We start from the raw sequence: 21,508 nt of genomic DNA, 5'->3' as shown, positions 1-21,508 counted from the left end.
CATTGATAATGGTAGAATCAATGTTCTTGATGCACATTACTTGTGCACCTTTCTTCAAGTGTAATGCCTTGGGAGCCAATAAGTTACTTAATACTGTTTGCTTCTGTTGTGGGGTCAATGTACCACCATCAATGCTACTATAAAGTAATGGTTTCCCATCCAATTTGGCTAGTCTAACGTTATTGGAACTGTCAACTTCTCTTCTAGTAGCAAACAACATCGAAGGGACAATGCCCTCACGAGTGGGTAAAGGTCTAGAAAGTCGTTGGAACTCTTTGCTGGCTTCTTCCGAAATGGTACCTTCACGCATTTGATTCAACATATCAATGAATTTCTGATCACCTTTCTGTCTAAACACTTCCTTCAACACAATGGTTTTGGATAATGCTTCCTTCCACGAGTTGGCCTCAAAGGCAAACTTGACTTCACAATCAGGGTTCTCACTCCCATCGGGAAGTAGTCGATTCACCACGGGAGGTAACTGATAAAAGTCTCCACAAATAATCAACTGGACTCCACCAAAGGGTTTATTATTGTGGCGTATCTTCTTAGCAATGAAGTCCAACGTATCAAAGAACTGAGGGTCAATCATTGAGATCTCATCGATGATCAACACTTGAATGGATTTCCATCTGTTGATGGCTCCCCTGTTTCGTCTAACATACTTTAGAAGCTTCTGAGGTTCACCTTTCCCCAACCCAACTCCAGCAAAGCTGTGGAGTGTTTGACCACCAATGTTACACGCAGCCAAACCAGTTGATGCTGTGATGGCAACTTTACCTTGATGAGTCCTCTTGAGATCTTTGATGATGGTCCGCAATAAGAGCGACTTCCCTGTACCCGCAGACCCAGTAAAGAATAATGATACACCGTCTTTGGCTAGCGATAGCACGTGCTCTTGTTCTTTAGATAGCACTATTGGTTTAACTGTCTTAAGTTCTTGGCCTGGTCCTTCTTCAAAGGGATCATCACTGTTATTACTATTATTATTATTATTGTTGTTGTTGTTGTTCTTATGTAGTGGGTTCTTCTGTGTAGCCAATTGGATAGTTCTGTATTCCAATTTGGGTGGAAGGGGGTCTGGTGCTTTTGGTTTTTGATCTTCTTCCTCTTTGAATGCTAGGGTAGAGAAGGGTCGGGTTTGACCTCTAGTAACTTTCAATGGAGGGAATTGACTGAGACTGTGGCTGTGCTGACTGCTACGCTGGCCGTGTTCCAGTTGAATGTGACTTGTCTGACTCTGTTCCAGTGGACTATAACACTGACTCCGTTCCTTCGTGTCTTCACTTTTCCGTTCGGGATGCCCCCTCTTAAGGAACTCTAGCGAAGCTTGAAATATACTACTTCCTTGTGACAGTAGTATAACTTCAACTTCCTCCAGTTTATTGGGACTAGAATGAATAGCACCTTCTCTGTCAAATATAGCATCCTCTATCCCTATAGGAAGTCCAAGTGAACTCATCTGAGATGACACTCTATCATTACCACTATTTGTACCAGTGCCTTCGTCACTACTCTCATCAAAGGAATCAAAGCTTATATCAATCATCTCCTTGGTATCTGCAACACCGTGACTGCTTGAGGATTGCTGTTTCACTCCCTTAACAATTTGCTCCAACGCGTCCTCCTCATCGCTACTTATAACTGACTCGTCACTCAGACTATCAAAATCAACAAGTCGCATGAGCTGTGCCATCGGAACAGTACCCGCACTTCGCACCTGCACACCATTGATTATGACACTGCGTGCAAATGATCCATTGGTGCGACTGCCTTGATTCCCAATTGTTTCTCGCGATGTTGACATACGCCAAATCCACCAACGCCTACCTGTCCGTTGTCCGTAGCGCAACACAAACATCCACCACCTACTGGCTGTGACTGGTATTATAAATGAGAAAGTCTAATTATTTAATGCCTTGGGCGTCTACTTATTAGCTGATGGTTGCAAAGTATAAAACACAAATAGTCAAATCCTTAAAAACAAGAAACTTGAAAAATATATTTTGTGTGAGACACGACTTTGGTGATAACTTAACCCCAAAATCAAACTCAAGCAAATGTAGTTACACGTAACACCAATAAATTACGTCATATAATAATCACAATGGATTCCATACAAATTGCAGATTGTAAGGTGATTCTTGCCGTGGCTCAACGAGTGGCAGAGGAAGTGAATGTGGGGGAACTTATGAGATTCATTGAACGGATCAGTGGACATTTGAACTACGAGAAGACGACATTCCCCAACGTCTTAGTCTTGCTAACTGTACTCTTATCGCCTATCAAGGTGACAATGTCGCAATTGGCGATGATCATAGAGACATTACTAGAAAGAGATAATAAAGACAATATCCAGGAGTTTTTAGAGTTGGCTGATTGGGCCTTTAAGGAGTCATGGGGAGATGACATTGACTTGTTGGAGAAGACTGCTTCTGATATGTTGGTTTCTTATTCCTTACAGATCAAGGAGCTCTACGGAATTGAAATGGTTGGAACCGTTTCAGTGCACCAAATCTTGTTCCAGTTCATTAAGGCTAAGGTTGACGAATACGGTCGATATGGTAATGATGATGTTAGTGAATGTGAACCGTTGTTCCATCATTTAGCAGGATACGGACCCTTTCAAGAATGGTATAGTGGTTTGATCAAGCCCTTTGAGTACTACTGGACTTCATATGGTAGATACCAGGAAGAAGATAATGAAGTTCTAACCTTGGATAAGGCAATTAGACATGAACGTGATTTCCATTACCTTTTCAATGCATTGGTTGAACCATTGAAGAACCAACCAAAGATGACTTCTGATTGGATGAAAAAGATCATCATACCCTTAGTATCACATTATTCCACTCAAGATGCCAGGCGAACGTTTATCGAATGGATCTTTAAAGATAATACTGCCAATGTCAAGCCCATAAGTAAGCTCACGTCTATGAACACGATTATCACACAACTCAATAACAATAATAACTCCTTGGTGGACGTTGACGATTTCAATGAGATTCTAAAACTTTATCTTGCATCTATATTCTTTGATATCATGCAGTATGGTGATTCCATGTCTTCTATGGACATTGTCAACTTGTATGATTTCATCACCGAAGCACTTGCGGGATTCATCACGTCACAATCAGATATAATTGAGCCTTCGTTTGAACCGTTTCAGGATGCTTCTAGTTTCGATATCTTTGTCAAACTCAACTCCCGTAACCCATTGCTTCAACCAACACTTGTGAACTTGAGAGTTGTGCAGAGAATGTTCTTGATCTGCTCCAAGTTGTACCCTATTAATAAGCTCACCATTCAGAAATATTTGCTGTACAAAACAGACAGAGAAGAAGAAGGAGACAAGGACAAGACCAAAGCTCTTCAAGCATTAACCATCATGAACACACTTGATTCCAATAATGCTGAGAACCTCCTTGAGGCCTTCAACTTGTTTGTGGAGACGTTTGTGAGTAGCCGAAGTGCGAAACAAGACTTGTGTAAGTTGGTGGTGGAGAGGTTTTTGTATGAGAATTTGTTTGACTTCTTAGAGAAAGATATAACAGCAGCAAGCTATTTCCAATTAGATACTGATGATTACTATGAGCTTGTGAACGATAAGTTCTGGTATTCCTTTAACAGTGCTGTTAATTTGAATGAGAAGAAGGGTAAACTCTACGAGGCTAATGAGTGTCTTTTATTGTTTGATAGACTATCCAATAGAAGTGACTTGAGTGCAGCCAATAAGAACCAAATAATGAAAGTGAAGCATTTAATGAAGGCTGTTGCTTTGATGAAGAACTTCAAGATAATGGTTAGTATGAACGTCCCCATAACTCCCAGTTTGGTTGTTAGTAATTTTGGTGGTGGAACTGGAGACTTTTCACATAATACTCCTGTTGATTTGGTGTCCCTTATATTGGAGTATAACCCCAAGTCATACTTGGCATTTGAAAAGTTATACAAGATAGTCAATTATTTGGTGATCTTCTTTGCTACTACGACGGATGAAGGAAGTGCTACTTATTATTTCAATAAGGTGAAATCTGCATGTATTGAATCAGCTTTAATTGATGATAACTTCAATTATGCCTATAAACAGTGTCTTATTCTTTTCAGTCATTATCAAAAGGACCAACAGAATTTGAATGATATTTGGTTAACGTTTTACCAAGTTGGAAAGTACATTTCACCCCGTTGGTTTGAAGATGATGTTGACCAACATAGTACCACTGTGGAAATGGAGAAGCTCTCGGTGTGGAAGAAACAAAGAGAGGTGCTTTCCAAGGCTCTTAAGTTCATGCAACCTTCTGAATCTTCAATGGATAACAGTAGAGTTATCCTTAGTCAATGGAGACGGGTCAATGACCAAATAGAAGAGTCATATGCCAATTATCTGTATTTGGATCAGATCACAGCCATGGAAGTGAATCAAAGAAACCTTTCAAAACAATTGAACACCATTGCTAATGAATTCATTGGGGAGGCTAGCAACTCTACTTCTCAAGCAGGAGAAAAGATCTCCAATTTATTAGTATCAGGACTTGGTTGGGCCATAGGAGCCAATAGAAGTAAATAAATATAGGGTTGTAAAATTACAGAATTATTATTGTGTCAGGTTAGCCTTCTACAAATATTATATCCACTCTCCAATTAGATTACAACTGAATTTCCTTTGACCCGGTTCTATTTCAAGGAACAGGAATATGGAATGGGTTCTGGAACCCAACTCTTACCGAACTACAAAGCAGAAGCACACCTTTGGGTCACGTGATTCTTATATAACATCATGTGCTACGCGTGATAAGTCACGTGATCGGCAAAATAGTATACCAACATTTATCAACGTTGGTTAATAGCAACTTACTTTAGTCCTTGCACAATGCTGCTTACTACAAACAAACAGCAGGAATCGATGGAGAGTGCGATCAATGCTTACATCAGCAGCTATGATAAGATAGCACAACAATACGTGAGTGTGAGGCACGAGATACTAGCACTATACAATGAGATCAACAAGCGGGCAGCAGAGGATAACGCAGTGGACGCCTCAACCCGATTACGTATAGCTGAGCTTGAAGTAGAGTTCGAGCGGGTTGCTGCGGTTTATGAGAGACACGTGGGGCATTTGAACCAAGTGATTGCAGCGCAGAACAAGACAGGAGGCAGTGGTATGATTCTTGAGGAAGTTGGACAGTTCCACCAGAATATAGAGCTGGAAGAACGCGAGTTGAGACAGGAGATTCAGTACATACAAAGCATCAAGGGCACGGTTCTTGAGGACATGAGAGAGCTTGTGAAGGATGTTGACATGAGTATGAGAAGAGCAGGAGCAGCAACAGCGGTAGCAGCAGGTAACAGTAATGCTAAACCACAAGTGTCTGTGGAAGCTCGTACATTCAGTAGAGATGAACTCAAGGAGTTGGTTGATGATATTAAGCTTGATGTCGGAGACTCTGACATGGTGATTTCGTTAGACCGGTATTTGGATGAACAGCTTGAGAATGGACGGGCCTTTAAGAAGTGTGATGGCAGCAGTGATATGTTTGAGTACGATGCTCGTAGTTCAGTGATGAGAGAATCGGATGTGAGTGTTTCTGGAGTGGAGTACGATGCGAAAATCAATCAGATGGTCAGAACGTTATCGACATTGATTAGTGAGAATGCCAGAGCCAAGGAGTCGTGGGCAGAGAACGCAAGGTTAATGGAGGTGGTGAATAGTGCGATAGAATCAAAGACAGAGTAGCTGCGAAGCTGCTGCTCTGCGTAGTACGCTACTACTACTGTTGCTACTACTACACTACTACACTACATTACTGTGTTTCACTCTCATTTATTATACATTATTGACTATCAGGACTGATCAAGATCACTGAATCTCCTCTAACAAAAACCATTTCTGTTTTCTTGGTTTGAGGCTGCTCATCTCCAACACTATAGATATATTCTTCTGCTTCGCTCAACACTATATTACAATGGGAATCAAACCCTTGTAATCTTCCTTTCATTTCTCTACCTCCTCTTAATTTGACTATCACCACTTCATCCAATTGGAACCGAATCAAGTCCAAGGGTTCCAGCAGCTGACTCTTAGTTTCCGTTTGTACTGCAGACATGGCCAGACTATAGTAACAGCAATATTCCAGACACCAGTATATCAGACAGAATATACTACGGTACTATTCACTAGTTGTGGGCACACAGTGTATAGTGCGTTTGTTCTTGTCTGAAAAAGTTATCGCAGCAGTCGTGCGCGGTTCAAATGCTCTGGCAGTCGAAAAATTTTCGATTCAGCCCAAGTCCACCTCTAACTGAAGACTAACACCACCACCAACACTAGCAGCCATCATTACTCCCACGGTCCGTCATAATGCAGACACGTGCTTTTCTGAAGGCATCCAGGTTCTTTGCTAGAAGCAAACCATTAAGATTCGAGAACTTAAAGGCCATTACACTTAGACCTCCAATCGTTCCCACACACCAGAACTTTGATGTTAACCCTAACCATCCATTATGGCAATTCTTTGCTGGAGGTCATGAAAGTGAATCGTGTTTCCGTCAGTCAGCTGAATTGGATAGCGACAGCAGAGCATGGACCATGGCGGAATTGCGGATGAAATCGTTTGATGATTTGCACAAGTTGTGGTATGTGATCTTAAAAGAAAGGAACAGTTTGGGAAGAGAAATCAAATTGGGACAAACGGAGTTTGCTGAGACTCAAGCTCATCAAGAAATTGATCAACTCTTAGCATTAAACCATAAAAGAATAAAGCAAGTTCTTTTGGAAAGACAAGTGGCTTATGAAAGAGTTCAAACCTTAAAAGATACAAAGCAAGCGCAATATTTATCCCAATTTGAACATGAATATCTTGAAGCAGAAGATATTGCCAATAGTGATGAGAAACTTGTAAGATTGCAATTTGCTCTCTTTGGCATTCAACCCTCATTGCTAGATTATGATTTAGACACTGACATCACCGAAAGATTTGTTGCTGGATTAGAATATGTTTCCAACCTTAAATTAAAGAGATACTTGAAGGAGAATCCGGAAAAGGCTCAAACCATCACATTACCCTTGAATGGTCCAGTGGAACAATTGCCATTCCTTTTGCGTGAAGTTGAAGAAGCCGTTACTGAACTCATCTCCTTAAGAGAAACAGGTGAATCATTTGCACTTGATAAGATTGATGTTTTACCTTTCTTATCTAATGTTCTTGAACAAGAATTAGCCAAGATCAACTCCACAACAGTTGAGGAGCAAGAACAGGATCACATTGTCTGAAGTGTACATATCATATCATCATCCATCTCATGTATATATAAACTAATAAACTTTTCACCCAGCTCGGATTCGAACCAGGAAGAGTTATTTTTTCCTCGATCGCAGATCCAATAATCACCAGTTAATTGGGAGCGCCGCTCCGGTCCTCAAGTTTAATGAATGAAAAAAAAAATAGTCTGGTACAACGACAACCATTATAATCTAATCAAATATCCACTACAATGGCCGGAAGAATTCATGGGTTTCTTTCTGGAGTCTTATTGACGTCGGCTATAACTTACTACACCGGCGAGTATATTAAGAAAAATCAGCAGTTTGTGTCCAGACATTTACAAACATCCACTCGAATCATAGACAATAGAATCCTTTCTGATAAAGATATTAATAAGGATATTGAACCTGGTAGTAGTCATATTACTCGGACGAGTCGTGGAGAGTTCAAAGAGATTTGTAAGGATATTTGGAATGATGAAATCATCACCATGGTAAATTGGATTTATTCCATTAATTGGTTCCAATTGGGTAAAGATGCTGATGAAGGATTGATTAGATTGACTGATAATCTTTCAGAAAAGATCTCCAAACACTAGAGAATATTGTTAATTATTTATTGAGCATTTAGTACTTCGGCGACTGCACCAACTGCAATAGCAACAACAACGTCATCGGCAGCAGCTTCTTTATTCATTCTTATTCTTGCTTTGTTTCTGGTAGTAAGATTCAATGTCCAGATCAAGAATATACTTATATATGGGAATCACCAACAGTAGTATAAAACTCACGATTATTTGTAGAAATCCCCATTGCCTTGGATACATTCCTAATCCAAAACATGAAACAATCCATCCAATAGTATCGGTGGTAATGGTGTCATATCCTTTATTCAACTTATCCAAAATAATGTCAGCACATTTCTCAACAGTTATTGGAGTTGATGGACCTTCCACAATCTTTGTTATTTCCGGTTTGGTCTTTTCTTCTTGAATGTATCCTTCACTTTCAAAGTTGCCCGGGAAGATTGTGGCCACTCTGAAGTTATAAGGCTTCAATTCAGCTCGTAATATAGTACACAAAGAATCAAGTGCTGCCTTGGAAGGAGCATAACTGGAATACCCAATCACAGGGTAAAACGATACCACCGAAGAACACATACAAAGAACACGTTTCTTAAACTGTTTACGACTGGTTTGTTTATTGATAGCCATCACCTGATTAACAAATACATGGGCAACATTAGCATTGGCCACGTAATTGGTTTGATAACCTGAAACCAAATCTTCTTTAGTTAAATCATTAAAAAGTTTAGGGATAGCCAGACCAACAAATGAAAACACATAATCAGGGTCAATATTTTCAATAGCCATCATCTTGTGGAAAAATCCCAAGACGCTATCGTAATCACTTACATCACAAACAGCATATGAAATGGTACACTCTGGAGGGATTACCTTGTCTGTTGCTTGAATGGCATCTTTATGTTTCTTAAGTTTAGATTCTGTTCTAGCAACTAGAATCACTGAACACCCTTCAAGGTATAGTCTACGACCGAATTCAGCACCTAGACCTTGAGAGGCTCCTAATACCACTGCAGTCTTTCCACTTAAGGGTAGATTGTTTTTGGAGAACCACATGTATTTATAGTTGATAGGTAAAGAAAGTGATAGTATTTAGTGCGATTTTAAGTGATATGTTAAAATGTGACACATCATAATGTGACATATCATAATGTGATAGTGCTATAATGTGATACGTAAAACATGATACGTAGTATAAAATACGATACGTAATATGACTATTTACAGATATACCCATGATAAACTAATTAGAGTTGGCCAAAAATGGTGATAATGGAATCTTTGAAGGTTCCTTAGAAGGTCTAGACTTTGTGGGGAATTTCTTTGAAGCCAAAAGAGCTTCACCTAAAATACCTCCATTATAAGAAAGATTATTTGGAAGGTTTTCTAATTCCTTCTTCTTTAATTCATCTTCCACTTCTTCTGTTTCTTCATTATAAGAAAAGAACTGTTTCTTTGCAATTTCAACATCATTCTGAAACTTTTCTATTCCGTCGGGACGTAGTTTGGTTAACTTTTCAACATGTCTTTTAGTTAACGCATCCAATTCTAAACCTTGTAATTGTAATCTAGCAACTACTTTGGCAACAAACCAGTATTTGATTTCAAACTCTGAATCCACCAATTCAATTACGGACATGGCGGCTTTGTCTTCACTTAACCGAGGTTCTAATCTAATGATTCTGGTGAATCCAGCACTTCTATCTTTATATCTGTCTTTTAATTCAGTCAACACTTTACTTCCTATTTCCTTACGAAGAGGTTCGTGTACGTAGTTCAAATGTTGGTTCTTGGAAAGACGGCTGTCTAAGTCCGTGATTCCTTGCTTCACTAACTCATCATCTCTGGCTAACATCTTACTGAGAAAACTCTCAATCTTTGGTTGTGCTCTCATGGCCTTGGTCTTACCAGTAACAAGATAATCATGACGCACAATGTTGGCACACAAGTTCTTGTTAATCGACTTGTGATGACGCTTCACTTTGGAAAAGAGACTTCGGGATGACGCCATGATTGGTTGATTTCGAACGTTTGAAACGAGTCTAATTAGCTTGAGTTTCTTAGTGAAATTTTTTTTTTGATACCACTTGATATATTCCAGGGTCGTGTACATGTTCAAAAATTGAAAAGTAGTATAACCTCGCTACGTACTGTTCTCCTTTTATAAAATAGTCTCTTTTACAATATAAAGCTTCTTCTAAATACAGTGCCTAGAAGTTAATTGGTTTGTCGAAAGTAGACAAAGCAGCTTCTTTAAAGGCCTCGGCTAAAGTAGGATGGGCATGGCATGTTCTGGCGATATCTTCAGTAGAAGCACCGTATTCCAAAGCCAACCCACCTTCAGCAATCATTTCACCGGCATTAGGACCTATGATGTGGACACCCAAAACTCTTTGAGTTTCGGCGTCAGCAATGAACTTAACAAACCCATCGGTATCGAAGTTAGTCTTGGCTCTGGAGTTAGCAATGAATGGGAACTTACCAACCTTGTACTTGATACCCTGGGCCTTCAATTCTTCTTCGTTAGCACCAACCCAAGCAACTTCGGGGTGTGTGTACATAACAGATGGGATGTTACCGTAATTGACATGGCCATGGCCATGCTTGATGTATTCAGCTGCTGCAATACCTTCTTCTTCAGCCTTGTGAGCCAACATAGGACCGAAAGTAACATCACCAATAACTCTAATGTGGGGGTGTTTGGTTCTGAATTCAGAATCAATGACCAATCTACCGGCCTTATCGGATTCCAAACCAATAGCTTCGAAGTTCAAACCTTCAGTGTATGGTCTTCTACCAATGGCAACCAAAAGAACATCGGATTCCAATTCCTTCTTTTCACCGGACTTAGCATCTTCAACTTCAATCTTAACAACTTCACCGTCTCTAACACCGGAGTTAACCTTAGTACCCAAAAGGAACTTAAGGCCTTGTTTGGCCAAGATCTTTTGAGCATTCTTAGCAACTTCACCATCCATACCAGCACCAATGGCGTCTTTGAATTCAATGATGGTCACTTCACTTCCTAATCTGGAGTAGACAGAGGCCATTTCCAAACCAATGATACCACCACCAATGATACTTAATCTCTTAGGAATCTCCTTCAATGAAAGAATACCAGTGGAGGTGACGATTCTTTCTTCATCAATTTCGATACCTGGGAATGGAGTGGGTTCGGAACCGGTAGCAACAATGATGTTGTCAGCAGAGATTTCGTAATCTTCTGCACCATCGATTGGCTTAACGTTAACCTTGTGATCGTCCACAAAGGAACCAGAACCCTTGATGTAAGTGACCTTGTTCTTCTTGAACAACATTTCGATACCGGAAGTCAACCCGTTGACGGCCTTGTCCTTTGACAGCATTAATTGAGGGAAGTTGATGCTAGCGCCTTCAACTTCAATTCCTCTGTGTTTGGAATCATGGGTAATCTGGTGGTATAAGTGCGAGTTGTTTAAAAGAGCCTTGGAAGGAATACAACCAACGTTCAAACAGGTACCACCAAGCTTTCCTCTCTTTTCAATACAAGCGGTGTCGTAACCCAATTGAGCAGCCTTAATGGCAGCAACATAACCACCTGGTCCACCACCAATAACGACAATGTCGTACTTACCAGTGGTAGAGTTGAATCTAACAGATTGGGTGGTGAATGGCTTTCTAACTGATTTCAATGTGTTTCTCAACATTCTTGTTTAATTTTAAGTTTGTTTGCTTATCCTCAGTTAAAGATGGATAACGCTATTATGTATCAAATCACCCAATAGCAAAAGATTTTCCGTTTATAAGAATCATCTGGAGTGCTCGGACCTCAGTGGGTAAAATGTCGCATTTCTCGGTCATAAAACGCCGCGACACGTGAAACGACACTGCGACACCCACAGTTATTTTGACGGCCGTTTACTGGCCGTGCCGGGTAGATTATGTTAGAGAACATTGTATGTCCCGGCTTTATTCGGGTTATGGTTCTTGCCCGGACTTTGAATTGTATGAAAGGATTCAGAAGAATGTCTGCAAAAAAAGGGCATGACAGGAGAGTGGTGGCCAAAGATGACTCAAGAATGACTATAAGGACGGAGTTCAAGCGAAAGTTTAGAGAGGATCATCTAAACTTGAGGATGTGACATAACGCAGCTGTATATTATAGTTGACTGTACTTGACGAGGTTTCCGTAGGAAACGCCGGGATTAAGGTTACTACAAGCAAGGTCGTTTGTCAGCAACCGAAGAAGTAGAAGCTTCTGTGGGAGGTTAGTCTGCGAAATGTTATGGCTAATGGACTTATTTGGTGAAAGGCTGTGACTTGAGTTACAGAAATTATTGCATAACTCATGCGCTGTTGCAGGTGGAGGGTGACTTATCGCGCACATAGTCGCTTGCCATTTCTTTGTCCGCGTGGTCGCGCATCTCTTTAGTTGCGTGTCTGTACGTCGGCGTGCGTATGTTCTGTATTTTTTTAGTTACCACTTTTATTGAATGCCTCCACTCTTCTCCCAAGGTCACTTGTCACTGACCTTATTTTCAATTTTGCAACAATTATAATCAACATATTATTTACGGTACGGACTACATACTAGTGGCTTCAGGTAGCGACATACTAATACTGATGATCTATTGTTCAGCTTAGAGCCCCTCGCATTGCACATTTAGTACAATTGACAAATAGTACTGCAAACAATGCTATAATTATAAGGCTACGGGGTGAAAACCCGCAACTCACATAAAGCCGTATTCAATATTCGTAAATGGGAGAGGCTTGTCTAAGGCTTTAATACATTAAATGCCATTATTATTTACAAGGTTTTGTTAATCTTGCTAAAAGTTGTATTAAACACTAGAAACAAAAAACGATAGTTATTTTTATATGATACACCTAAAACCATAAAAATGCAAACACCCATAAGAATAAAAGAAAGAAGCGAAGTTAAATCATTCTAGAAAATCCAACCTAGTCATTTTACTCATGACCTTGGAAAGACATTGAGTTCATACCGATTCCAGGAAGTTCACCATTGGCAGCACCAACTTCTTGAGTGGCAGCATTAATTGCTGAAACAACTTCAGGCATCTGAGTTGTCTTAGGATTCCAAGTAAGAGACCCGTTTTTGATGGCATCCATACGCTTTGCTTCATCCATCAATGGCTTGATACAAAGCCAACCTGTTTCGGTTCTAAAATGTCTGGAAAGAGCATCACTTCTAGCAAATCTCTTTCCGCAACCCCATTTGGTAACTCCGTCTCGTAAAGAACCTCCACATTTAAATTTCTTTAAACCTCCATGAAGAAGCTCATGACGTTTCTTATCGTGTGATCTGGCAAACTCCTTATTACAGACAGAACATTTGAATGGCTTATCTGTAGAATGGGTCTTCATGTGCGACTTCAAATTGTAAGGTCTGGGGAATACTTTATCACATATCTTACACTTATGTATCTCTCCAGACTCAGAGAGGGCACTAGAATCGCCAGCATTCTCGGAGTTTATCATATTAAACTTCTCCTGAGATTTCAACTTAGACCTCCGTTTCCGCTTTAAGGAATCGGCGTTGGAATATCTTACAATGGAGGAGTAGTCTATGTTTGGAGGTGCACTAGAGATGGGCCTAGGCTTGCCGTTGCCTGTCAAGGCTTCCTGGAACCCGTTCATCGAATTCAGTAAGTCGTTCGATCCGGTTCTAGTGGGTGGATATGTATGGGGCTGTTGGTGTTCCCCAGATTGATAAGTTCCATCGTACGCCGATGCATATCTCTTGGTGGCCTCGGAGGGGCTTTCAATGTGATAGCTCAGTGGCAGCGCAGTAGCTCCATTTGATAGAGCCAGCAGTGTCAGTGTCAGTATTCGCTGTTGCTGTTGCTGTTGCTGTGGTTGTTGTTGTTGTTGTTGTTGTTGCTGTTGTTGTTGTTGTTGCTGTTGTTGTTGTTGTTGCTGCTGCTGTTGAACAGGTTGAGCCTGTTGATGATAATATCTGTCATATAAAGGCTGAGGGAACGAGCCTCTGTTGGAACTGTTATTGGCGCCATTACTGTACTGGAATGGCAACGTTTGAAAATGAATGTATTGACCTGATGGTGGGCCCAAGGGTGCAATCAATGCGCCTGTAGTGTTTTGATCAGGGAGTGGGGCTGTTTGTGCCAAATTTGGATTGTTGGGTTGGGGAAATGGTGATGCCGGCTGTTGGTATTGTTGATGTTGTTGCTGCTGCTGTTGTTGTTGCTGTTGGTTTTGATGATGCTGCTGTTGTAGGAGACGTTCTTGCTGCTGTTGGTAAAGGTACTGCTGTTGTTGTTGTTGTTGTTGTTGTTGGGGAAGCAGCTGCTGGGAGGCATCTGGAGAGTACTGTTGTTGGAATTGCATATATTGTGCGTTACTAAACAGTGATTGTGAGTTTGGAGCAGCGGCAGTAGTCGCATTTAGATACCCATTTTGTTGGCTTGAAGCTGTAGGAGCCATCTGGGTTCCGTTGGGATAGTATGTGACATATGAAGGGACATTTGCTGTGGGTGCAGATGAATTGGAACCTGATGAACCAGAAGAAGCTGGTGCAGCTTGTCCCAAGGCCAATGGTGGGGGAGGAGGGGCCAGAAACTTATTCTTACTAGAGTATTCGTAGAAGGGATAGTTCATTGAAAGCATGAGTCAAGTTTTATGTCCATTCGAATCTCGAATTGGAATCAATCTAATTAATTAATTCAGACAATTGTTTCTTGACTATGAAGTGCTTATATTTGTACTTTATTGGGTTGCCAAAATACGATGGTGATTTTAAGGCCGCTTTTCGTGGAAGATGACCTACTTCTGTCTCTGGGAACAAAGGACACTATAAATACATCAAGTTGGTCCGCTCTTTTGTTAAGGAAGAACGGAGGAGAGTGTATAGGGTTGAGACGACAAAGCCATGATCAGTGACTGGTAAGAGGAGATGAGGAAAGGTACACAATATGCATGTCATGTCCAAATGCCGACAAGCCCTACTGCATGGATAATTAATGTACAATAGTATAAGGTTAGCGGTATTGTTTGATAGCGGTTCTGACATGCAAGCAAGCGCGACTTACAGACAGTTAGATACTCCTGGTTGCTAGTCTGCAAGACAATAAGAGAGATCTGCTTGCAATAACGAAATCGGAGATAATGCTAGAAAAATAAGTCTAAGTCACGGTAGGTTTACTTATTGTAATAGTGTGCACATTATACTAGAGTCATTGAAACTATACTGTAGGTATACATAATGAATTATCTTATTGAGCCAAAGGACATGACTTCGTAAACTAATCAAGTGGCACAAACCTTTTAGACTCGTCATATTTTGCTCATTTATTGCGTTGGGTTAGTTGTTTGTTCCATGTTTGTTCCTTATCATTTTTGTCCTTACGTTTCTTGTCAATTTGATATGTTCTCAGGCATATAAGGCAAGTGGTCTTCTACACGACAGTCTTTGTGATAGGCCACAGCTAACCACAAAGAACTAGAGTGTTCGGCACCTGGGCTAAATCAGTGTCAACGTATTAAGATGCAGAACAAGAGGCCAGAAACAATAATTCCAAATCAAGCCATCTTGGAAGACGCATTAAACGGAATGGTTTGTGTCATTAAAAACAAACTTATTCTTTATTGGGTAAACGTAACCTCACAGGTGGTGTGCAGAGTAGCCAACTCAGTAGAAGAATTCTCCACTAGTACGAAATTGACGTCTAGATCTTCTACCGATAAAAATGTTTGGTTATAGGAACTTTGGGTTTAAATTTTTGAATCTGAATCTTAGGTGGTGTATATATTAAGTCCCTGAGAAGATCACACCTCTACTTTCTGAATAAAAGTATAGCAACATTCCATTAGCGCATAGTTTGACGTGCATGACGTATGTGTTGGACCGGGGGAATCTGGATTTCCCCATTCAGAGTTTAAACCAGGTCAGCTAAACCACTCTTGTCGTATTCCAAATTCCTGATAAACGTAGGGGGCTTAATTTTTCCGGCGAGGTGCTCCGACGTTTTAGTGGTCCTTCAGCATGCGCCTTTTTATGCCTACTAGTTAGATATACAATTTCTCCTTTTAAGAATGAAAGCTAAAGGATGTGTTTACACACCGCAGATACGATGACAGATATGCAGGCAACTTCCCACATGCAAAATAATTCTGCGAACATTCTACTCATTAAAATTAATATCTCAATGAAATAGACCTTGCAGAACTGGAATTGAAATCATAATTGAAAAGTTATACAGGTCTTTGGAAGATATAGTTAATTCAAAGCTTATGTCTATGAGTCTTTTTAGAAATATGATATCATCAGCTTTTTTTTTTGCACGAGCTTGTGGTGCTTAGGGCCGAACACACACAAATGCATAAACGAATGCACAACATCAAGGGCATACATGTTGCACGACATATACATTACCACAGCCTAACCAGGAAAAGAAACATTGACAGAAAAGGGGGTGATTCTGTATTCGTTGCTAATTATACCCTCAGGTAAGTCCGATTCTATGTTCTACCTTTATCACTACTTTTTTTTTCGCTGATGTTACAAGTTTACTTCCGTTATAAGAATTACTTCTATTGGAAAACGCGACTAATGTATGAGACCAGTGTTACTACAGTAGATGTTGCTGCCGCTCGATGAATTGCTTACGAACCAATTACTAATTAAGCCATAATGTAGAACAATAGGATATCTCACGCCGCTCAGCAAATGTCCTGTATCCAAAATATATATATCGGATCGAGTTATACGTACCCGAGCGGAACAAAGTAAACTTCCGATCTTCAATGTTCCGCAGCCTAAAATTGCAGTAGCCTCGTTAGGTTTAGCTTTTGTTCTTTCAAGGTCTGAACTGGATCAATTTATTTAATACTTCATAGCCTTCTATCAGGTACCAGGAAGACTTTTGTTTCATTTTGAAGGCTTGTAGTGCTCCAGCCATGGTTTTGACATTGAATAATAGTAAGGGCTGTAGTGCTTTTAAAGCCTCATTTTTATCTATTTCATTTGCGAGAAACTTTACGTCCAATTGTCCGACATGTAACACAATTACCTTTCTGTCCAGACAAAGAATTTATCTTGTATCAATGGACACATCGCGTTCTTCAAATTGGAACTTATCGTCTTATATCCAATACCCATTCAAATATTTGATCACTCTGCTAGAAAAGATTTAATTGTCTTAGGTATTGTGGTTGTTGAAGTTTCGCTGAACTGGTGAGAAAAAGATTGCGTGTGTTGACAAAGTCCAACGCAAGTTTGCGTAAATTTAAAGGCTGTGTTATTTTGAATGCCGAAAAGCCGACTTTTAAACACGAAATTTAGCGGCTTTTCAGCTTTTGACGGGCATGGCTTTGCCAGATTAAGTTGATTCCAAAAATAAACCTACGTATAACCACCTTTCACCACATCTGTACCACACAAAGCTTTCATATTTCAGCTCAAACATATACGTCAGTACTTCATACTACGAGCTCAAATGAGGGCCGACAATAAAAGGCCGAGTCTGCTCGAGTTTGAGGCCATATGCTTGACATTTACGACTTTATTTTACCCTGCTTACAGGGCCTGGTAGAATCAAGAACCCTTGCACAATCTTAGCACACGATTTGCGAAATGCTGCACCCTTTTGGTTGCTGCTTTGGAGGCTTTTCTCATTTAGTATAGGCTTTGCGGCATTTACCCCTGGCTTGGTGCTGTCAATTGTGCGCGGGCGAACATTTAGTTTCTCCTACCATCTTTATTAATATCTAGGACTTCATCTAGGGTGCATTAGTAGATCATTACTAAGCCATTCCCCTTTAACGATTGGTTTAGCCCATTGTTAAGAGAATCAAACTAATCCATGTCAAGTTAAAGCATTTAACAACATAGAGTGGCCGCGATCGCTACTTGAAAATCTGATTGATGTGCGGGGCTCTGGCATTAACACTGTTGTTAAGAATAATAAGCTCCACAACATTTTAAGCAAGGTGGATCACACGAGTACATGATAGCCGAGATTGTTTCTGATACCTGGACAATGCATTGTTGGACTACTCTTAAGATCACCAACGTATCATTTAAGGTACAGCAATTCAGTAGATAACAATACTACATCAACCAACCTAAAACGCCGTTCAGATGCGTTTTTGGAGTAAGGTAATAGATTTACACTCGCAGTAGTAAGGATGCTTCAAACGAAATCGAGTCCTTCACAACATTTAACTCATCCTCCACCTACCCTAACCCTTTCCTTTGCTAAGCATAGCTGTATTAACAATAGGGAACTTGATTCACAACGTTAAGTGGTGTTTCCTCTAGTTTCGTGCACAGTTGATACTTTACTAAGCAAAAAGAATGCCCATTGCAATCCACTAAACTCATCAGTACTAAAATTAATCAAGAGAAAAAACTTTGAGGTCAACTGCTTGTACTCTGTTGATTTGGAAGTCCACTTTTTAGTTATAATTGCTTGTAATATTTACTATTTAATTAAAGATTCACATTTGTTTATTTTAATACGCTATTGCTGCAAAAAGACTCTCAGCCCTGCAAAAAGATTCCTTTTCAATAACACTTTAAATCAAAATTATTTCAATTAAATACATATGACTTGTAGAAGAACTAATTAATCATCTAATTGTGGATGGCTTTTACTCTAGTGATTGGTTTTCATTTAATCAACACCCGAACACCATTTTATTTCCTCATTAAAATACTATCACAAAAGATATGTAACTAAAGCCGGTCTAGTATAGTGGTTAGTACACTTCGTTGTGGCCGAAGAAACCCAAGTTCGATTCCTGGGACCGGCATTTAATTTTTTCTTTTTTGGTTTGTTGGGTCCATTTTCTATTAAAATATATTACATACTATTATTATCATCAATTTCATTTATTAAACGTTCACTAGATCTAATAAGTTTCCACATTGTTATTAGTGTCTGTAACTTTGCACAGGGTAATTGCAATAACCACCAATGCATTATCTTCGTCGTCTTCAATGTAATTTTTCACTTGGACTTCATCAAACTTCTTATTATTCCGGTGCAAAGACTTATAAAACTCGTATGTATCTTTATTTTCTGTTTTATCTAATAATTGGCATTTACCGTTAATCATAACCGACACTCTACTGATTTCTGATTGGTTCAAATTGACGAGAAAGTCATACAACAGATTTCTGCGACCCTTCAGGTCTTCAGCATCCGACTCTCCCGAGGCCTTGTTATTGGTTGCTAGCCAGTCATGAACCAAAACAGAAACCTGGGGGTTGGCTAACATATTATTGTATTTGTCGGTATTCTTTGGAGTACTCATTATGATGTAATGCTCGTTATCTGTCTTCTTATAGTAGGTGTAGTTCATCAAGCTTAGGTGGGGAACGTTATCGTTGCACGTAGCCAAATGAAGAAAACGTTTGGACTTCAATAATGACGTAACAGAGTCGGGTAATTGCATTGTAGAAACCTTCGTACGAGCTTTATAAGTAAATGAATAAGTGACAAAGAAAGTAAATGGGGGTAAGCTTTCAGCAGCAACGACATCGATTATTTACGCCCTAATACAAAATAGTAAATCACGTGACATACTTTGATTTTTCAAGCTGCAAACTCCACACTCATCAAGCAAATCAATCGGGCTTTTTAGCTTCTACCATTATACTTGCACGATAGCACTTTGGAGGTACCATAGAGGATGGGTGGATCTGAAACAGGAGGCAGTAAAAGACATGCTAACCAATACCAATTTGAGCGCAACCAGATAGTTAAGAAGGCGAAGAGCACTACCGAAACAGAGTTGATTCAGATTCGAAAGGTGTATGAAACTGACTCGTCATCTTCAGATGAGTTGTTTAACGGAGACCATTCAGATGAAGGCAACATACAGAACGATATTTCTGGTGGCGAAATCTCTTTAGAAAGCTCATCATCAGATATCTCTGGTAGAAGTACACCCATACATGAGCCAACCACTATATCAACAACATCTGAACAGCAGCATGGAGTAGCAACCAAGTTGAAGACCACGATAACAACAGCGACTATTAATGATGACGATTTCAATGTTTTGAAGAGACAAGTAATATCTCAGTTGAACGGAAGATCCAAGTTTCCCAACCTTCATAAATCGTCGTTGGCTAATCATTATCATGAGATCACTAAGATGTTTGAATATTGTGTTGAAGGAGGAGAAGGCCACTCATTACTCTTGATAGGACCTCGAGCCAGTGGTAAGTCATGTATTGTGGATGCTGCCTTAGAGCTGTTAGCAGACGGACACGTTGGGAACTCATTTATCACTGTTCGTTTGAATGCATACATGCATGGAGATGACCGCGTAGCCCTCAGGGAAATAGCCAGGCAGTTGGATCAGAACTATGAAATAGAAGGGGGTTTCGAAAGATGGTCAACTAGTGAAACATTCACCAATATATTAAAAATCTTGGAAACCAACATATTTAAAACAGAGCAACAAGAAGAAGCACAAGAGGAACTTGAAACTAACAAAGAATATGAAGAAGACCTTCAAATGTCCATAATATTCATTATTGATGAGTTTGAGAAATTCACCAATAACAGTAAACAAACTTTACTCTACAATTTGTTTGATATGTCCCAATATTCCGCTACACCCATATGTGTGGTTGGGATGTCGACCAAAGTCACCACCCGAGAAATGTTGGAGAAGCGGGTGAAATCAAGGTTTTCGCAAAGAGTAATTTCTATTAACAAACCATCTACAATTGAAGAGTTCTGGCAAGATTTCAAGTTGAACTTGATAGTTAGTGAAGAATTGGTGCAGCATAGATTGAAGGATATCGCCAATGTGTACAAATGGAACAAACAAATAGAAGATCTTTATGAAACGTCCAACTCCCCATTGAAGAAATTGGTGCTAGAAAATTATTTCACAGTGAAAAATTTCAAACATCTTGCCAATGCCTGTCTACCAGCAATTGTTGGGTGTCATGACTTTAAAGATTTGCATAAGTTTGAGAACTTCACGTTATATCAAAAGGTGAATGACAATAATAACATTCAGAATATTATTGGGTCACTTTCTTATCTTGAAACGTTATTGGTTATAGCAGCTGCTCGATGGGTTGCCAAATCAGAGATTCCTATCATTAATTTCAATTTAGCATATGCGGAATACCAGGCAATGATTAAATCATTAAACCTTCAAAACTCATCTGCAGCAAGTTCAAATCTTTCCGCTATCGATTCCACGATTCTTGCCTCTATAAAGGTCAATCAAAAGATTTGGTCACCTGTCGTACTACGGAACAGTTGGGAAACCTTATACAAATGTGGTATTTTGCTTGACAGTGCAGGTGTTACTACCAATAGTGAAGGGAATATTATTACAAACGTGAATAAAAATAAAAGTTACACAGTTGAAGAGAACAAAATGATTCAATTGGATGTCACATTGCAAGAGTTGAACTCGATATTTGACTCCTCCAGCATATTTAATAGATTCACCAAGTTATAGTTTCTGTTGGTGCCTTATGATTTCTCGTATTTCTGCAAGTGAGATATCACAAAGAAAATTTACGACGTGCATGGACCAAAAAAGTCCGCGAATGTGGTGATCTTAAATCCGAATTGCACAGAGGAATGTGGGTGCAAATTACCTTAATTTGCTATCTGAAACCCTTAAAAAGCCTTGTAAGCAATAAAAGGGCTGAAAAGTCTTA

At 39.7% G+C, this 21,508-nt stretch overlaps 11 protein-coding genes and 1 non-coding gene across 12 annotated transcripts; 6 read left to right on the top strand and 6 right to left on the bottom strand.

Moving 5' to 3' along the window:
* Positions 1-2,107: 2,107 nt before the first annotated feature.
* Positions 2,108-4,567, top strand: KQ657_004899 (uncharacterized protein; the record flags this gene model as incomplete). Its single annotated transcript, XM_043195563.1, has 1 exon — positions 2,108-4,567. The coding sequence occupies one exon, from the start codon at positions 2,108-2,110 to the stop codon at positions 4,565-4,567; it is 2,460 nt and encodes an 819-aa protein (XP_043049736.1).
* A 336-nt stretch (positions 4,568-4,903) lies between these two features.
* On the top strand, positions 4,904-5,734 carry KQ657_004898 (uncharacterized protein; the record flags this gene model as incomplete). Its single annotated transcript, XM_043195562.1, has 1 exon — positions 4,904-5,734. The coding sequence occupies one exon, from the start codon at positions 4,904-4,906 to the stop codon at positions 5,732-5,734; it is 831 nt and encodes a 276-aa protein (XP_043049735.1).
* Positions 5,735-5,831: 97 nt separating this feature from the next.
* Positions 5,832-6,104, bottom strand: SMX4 (U4/U6-U5 snRNP complex subunit; the record flags this gene model as incomplete). The annotated part of the gene is made up of 1 exon (XM_043195561.1): positions 5,832-6,104. The coding sequence occupies one exon, from the start codon at positions 6,102-6,104 to the stop codon at positions 5,832-5,834; it is 273 nt and encodes a 90-aa protein (XP_043049734.1).
* A 254-nt stretch (positions 6,105-6,358) lies between these two features.
* Positions 6,359-7,270, top strand: MRPL4 (mitochondrial 54S ribosomal protein uL29m; the record flags this gene model as incomplete). The annotated part of the gene is made up of 1 exon (XM_043195560.1): positions 6,359-7,270. The coding sequence occupies one exon, from the start codon at positions 6,359-6,361 to the stop codon at positions 7,268-7,270; it is 912 nt and encodes a 303-aa protein (XP_043049733.1).
* A 221-nt stretch (positions 7,271-7,491) lies between these two features.
* KQ657_004895 (uncharacterized protein) lies at positions 7,492-7,860 on the top strand (the record flags this gene model as incomplete). The annotated part of the gene is made up of 1 exon (XM_043195559.1): positions 7,492-7,860. The coding sequence occupies one exon, from the start codon at positions 7,492-7,494 to the stop codon at positions 7,858-7,860; it is 369 nt and encodes a 122-aa protein (XP_043049732.1).
* A 90-nt stretch (positions 7,861-7,950) lies between these two features.
* KSR1 (3-dehydrosphinganine reductase) lies at positions 7,951-8,901 on the bottom strand (the record flags this gene model as incomplete). Its single annotated transcript, XM_043195558.1, has 2 exons — positions 7,951-7,977; positions 8,053-8,901. The coding sequence occupies 2 exons, from the start codon at positions 8,899-8,901 to the stop codon at positions 7,951-7,953; spliced, it is 876 nt and encodes a 291-aa protein (XP_043049731.1).
* Positions 8,902-9,088: 187 nt separating this feature from the next.
* On the bottom strand, positions 9,089-9,856 carry MRPL8 (mitochondrial 54S ribosomal protein bL17m; the record flags this gene model as incomplete). The annotated part of the gene is made up of 1 exon (XM_043195557.1): positions 9,089-9,856. One exon carries the CDS (start codon positions 9,854-9,856, stop codon positions 9,089-9,091), a length of 768 nt encoding a protein of 255 aa, XP_043049730.1.
* Positions 9,857-10,055: 199 nt separating this feature from the next.
* Positions 10,056-11,531, bottom strand: LPD1 (dihydrolipoyl dehydrogenase; the record flags this gene model as incomplete). The annotated part of the gene is made up of 1 exon (XM_043195556.1): positions 10,056-11,531. The coding sequence occupies one exon, from the start codon at positions 11,529-11,531 to the stop codon at positions 10,056-10,058; it is 1,476 nt and encodes a 491-aa protein (XP_043049729.1).
* A 1,267-nt stretch (positions 11,532-12,798) lies between these two features.
* KQ657_004891 (C2H2-type zinc finger protein) lies at positions 12,799-14,466 on the bottom strand (the record flags this gene model as incomplete). The annotated part of the gene is made up of 1 exon (XM_043195555.1): positions 12,799-14,466. One exon carries the CDS (start codon positions 14,464-14,466, stop codon positions 12,799-12,801), a length of 1,668 nt encoding a protein of 555 aa, XP_043049728.1.
* A 4,083-nt stretch (positions 14,467-18,549) lies between these two features.
* On the top strand, positions 18,550-18,621 carry KQ657_004890. The gene has a single exon. It is a non-coding gene; the product is annotated as a tRNA-His (tRNA).
* A 99-nt stretch (positions 18,622-18,720) lies between these two features.
* KQ657_004889 (pyridoxal 5'-phosphate synthase) lies at positions 18,721-19,266 on the bottom strand (the record flags this gene model as incomplete). Its single annotated transcript, XM_043195554.1, has 1 exon — positions 18,721-19,266. The coding sequence occupies one exon, from the start codon at positions 19,264-19,266 to the stop codon at positions 18,721-18,723; it is 546 nt and encodes a 181-aa protein (XP_043049727.1).
* A 237-nt stretch (positions 19,267-19,503) lies between these two features.
* ORC4 (origin recognition complex subunit 4) lies at positions 19,504-21,303 on the top strand (the record flags this gene model as incomplete). Its single annotated transcript, XM_043195553.1, has 1 exon — positions 19,504-21,303. The coding sequence occupies one exon, from the start codon at positions 19,504-19,506 to the stop codon at positions 21,301-21,303; it is 1,800 nt and encodes a 599-aa protein (XP_043049726.1).
* Between the last annotated feature and the right edge of the window lie 205 nt (positions 21,304-21,508).

This window comes from Scheffersomyces spartinae, assembly GCF_019049425.1.
Source record: "Scheffersomyces spartinae strain ARV_011 chromosome Unknown scaffold_8, whole genome shotgun sequence".
In the NCBI taxonomy this organism is placed as follows: Eukaryota; Fungi; Ascomycota; class Pichiomycetes; order Serinales; family Debaryomycetaceae; genus Lizanozyma; species Lizanozyma spartinae.
The sequence above is the reverse complement of the archived record's forward strand: the minus strand, read 5'-3'. Positions and strand labels throughout refer to the sequence as shown.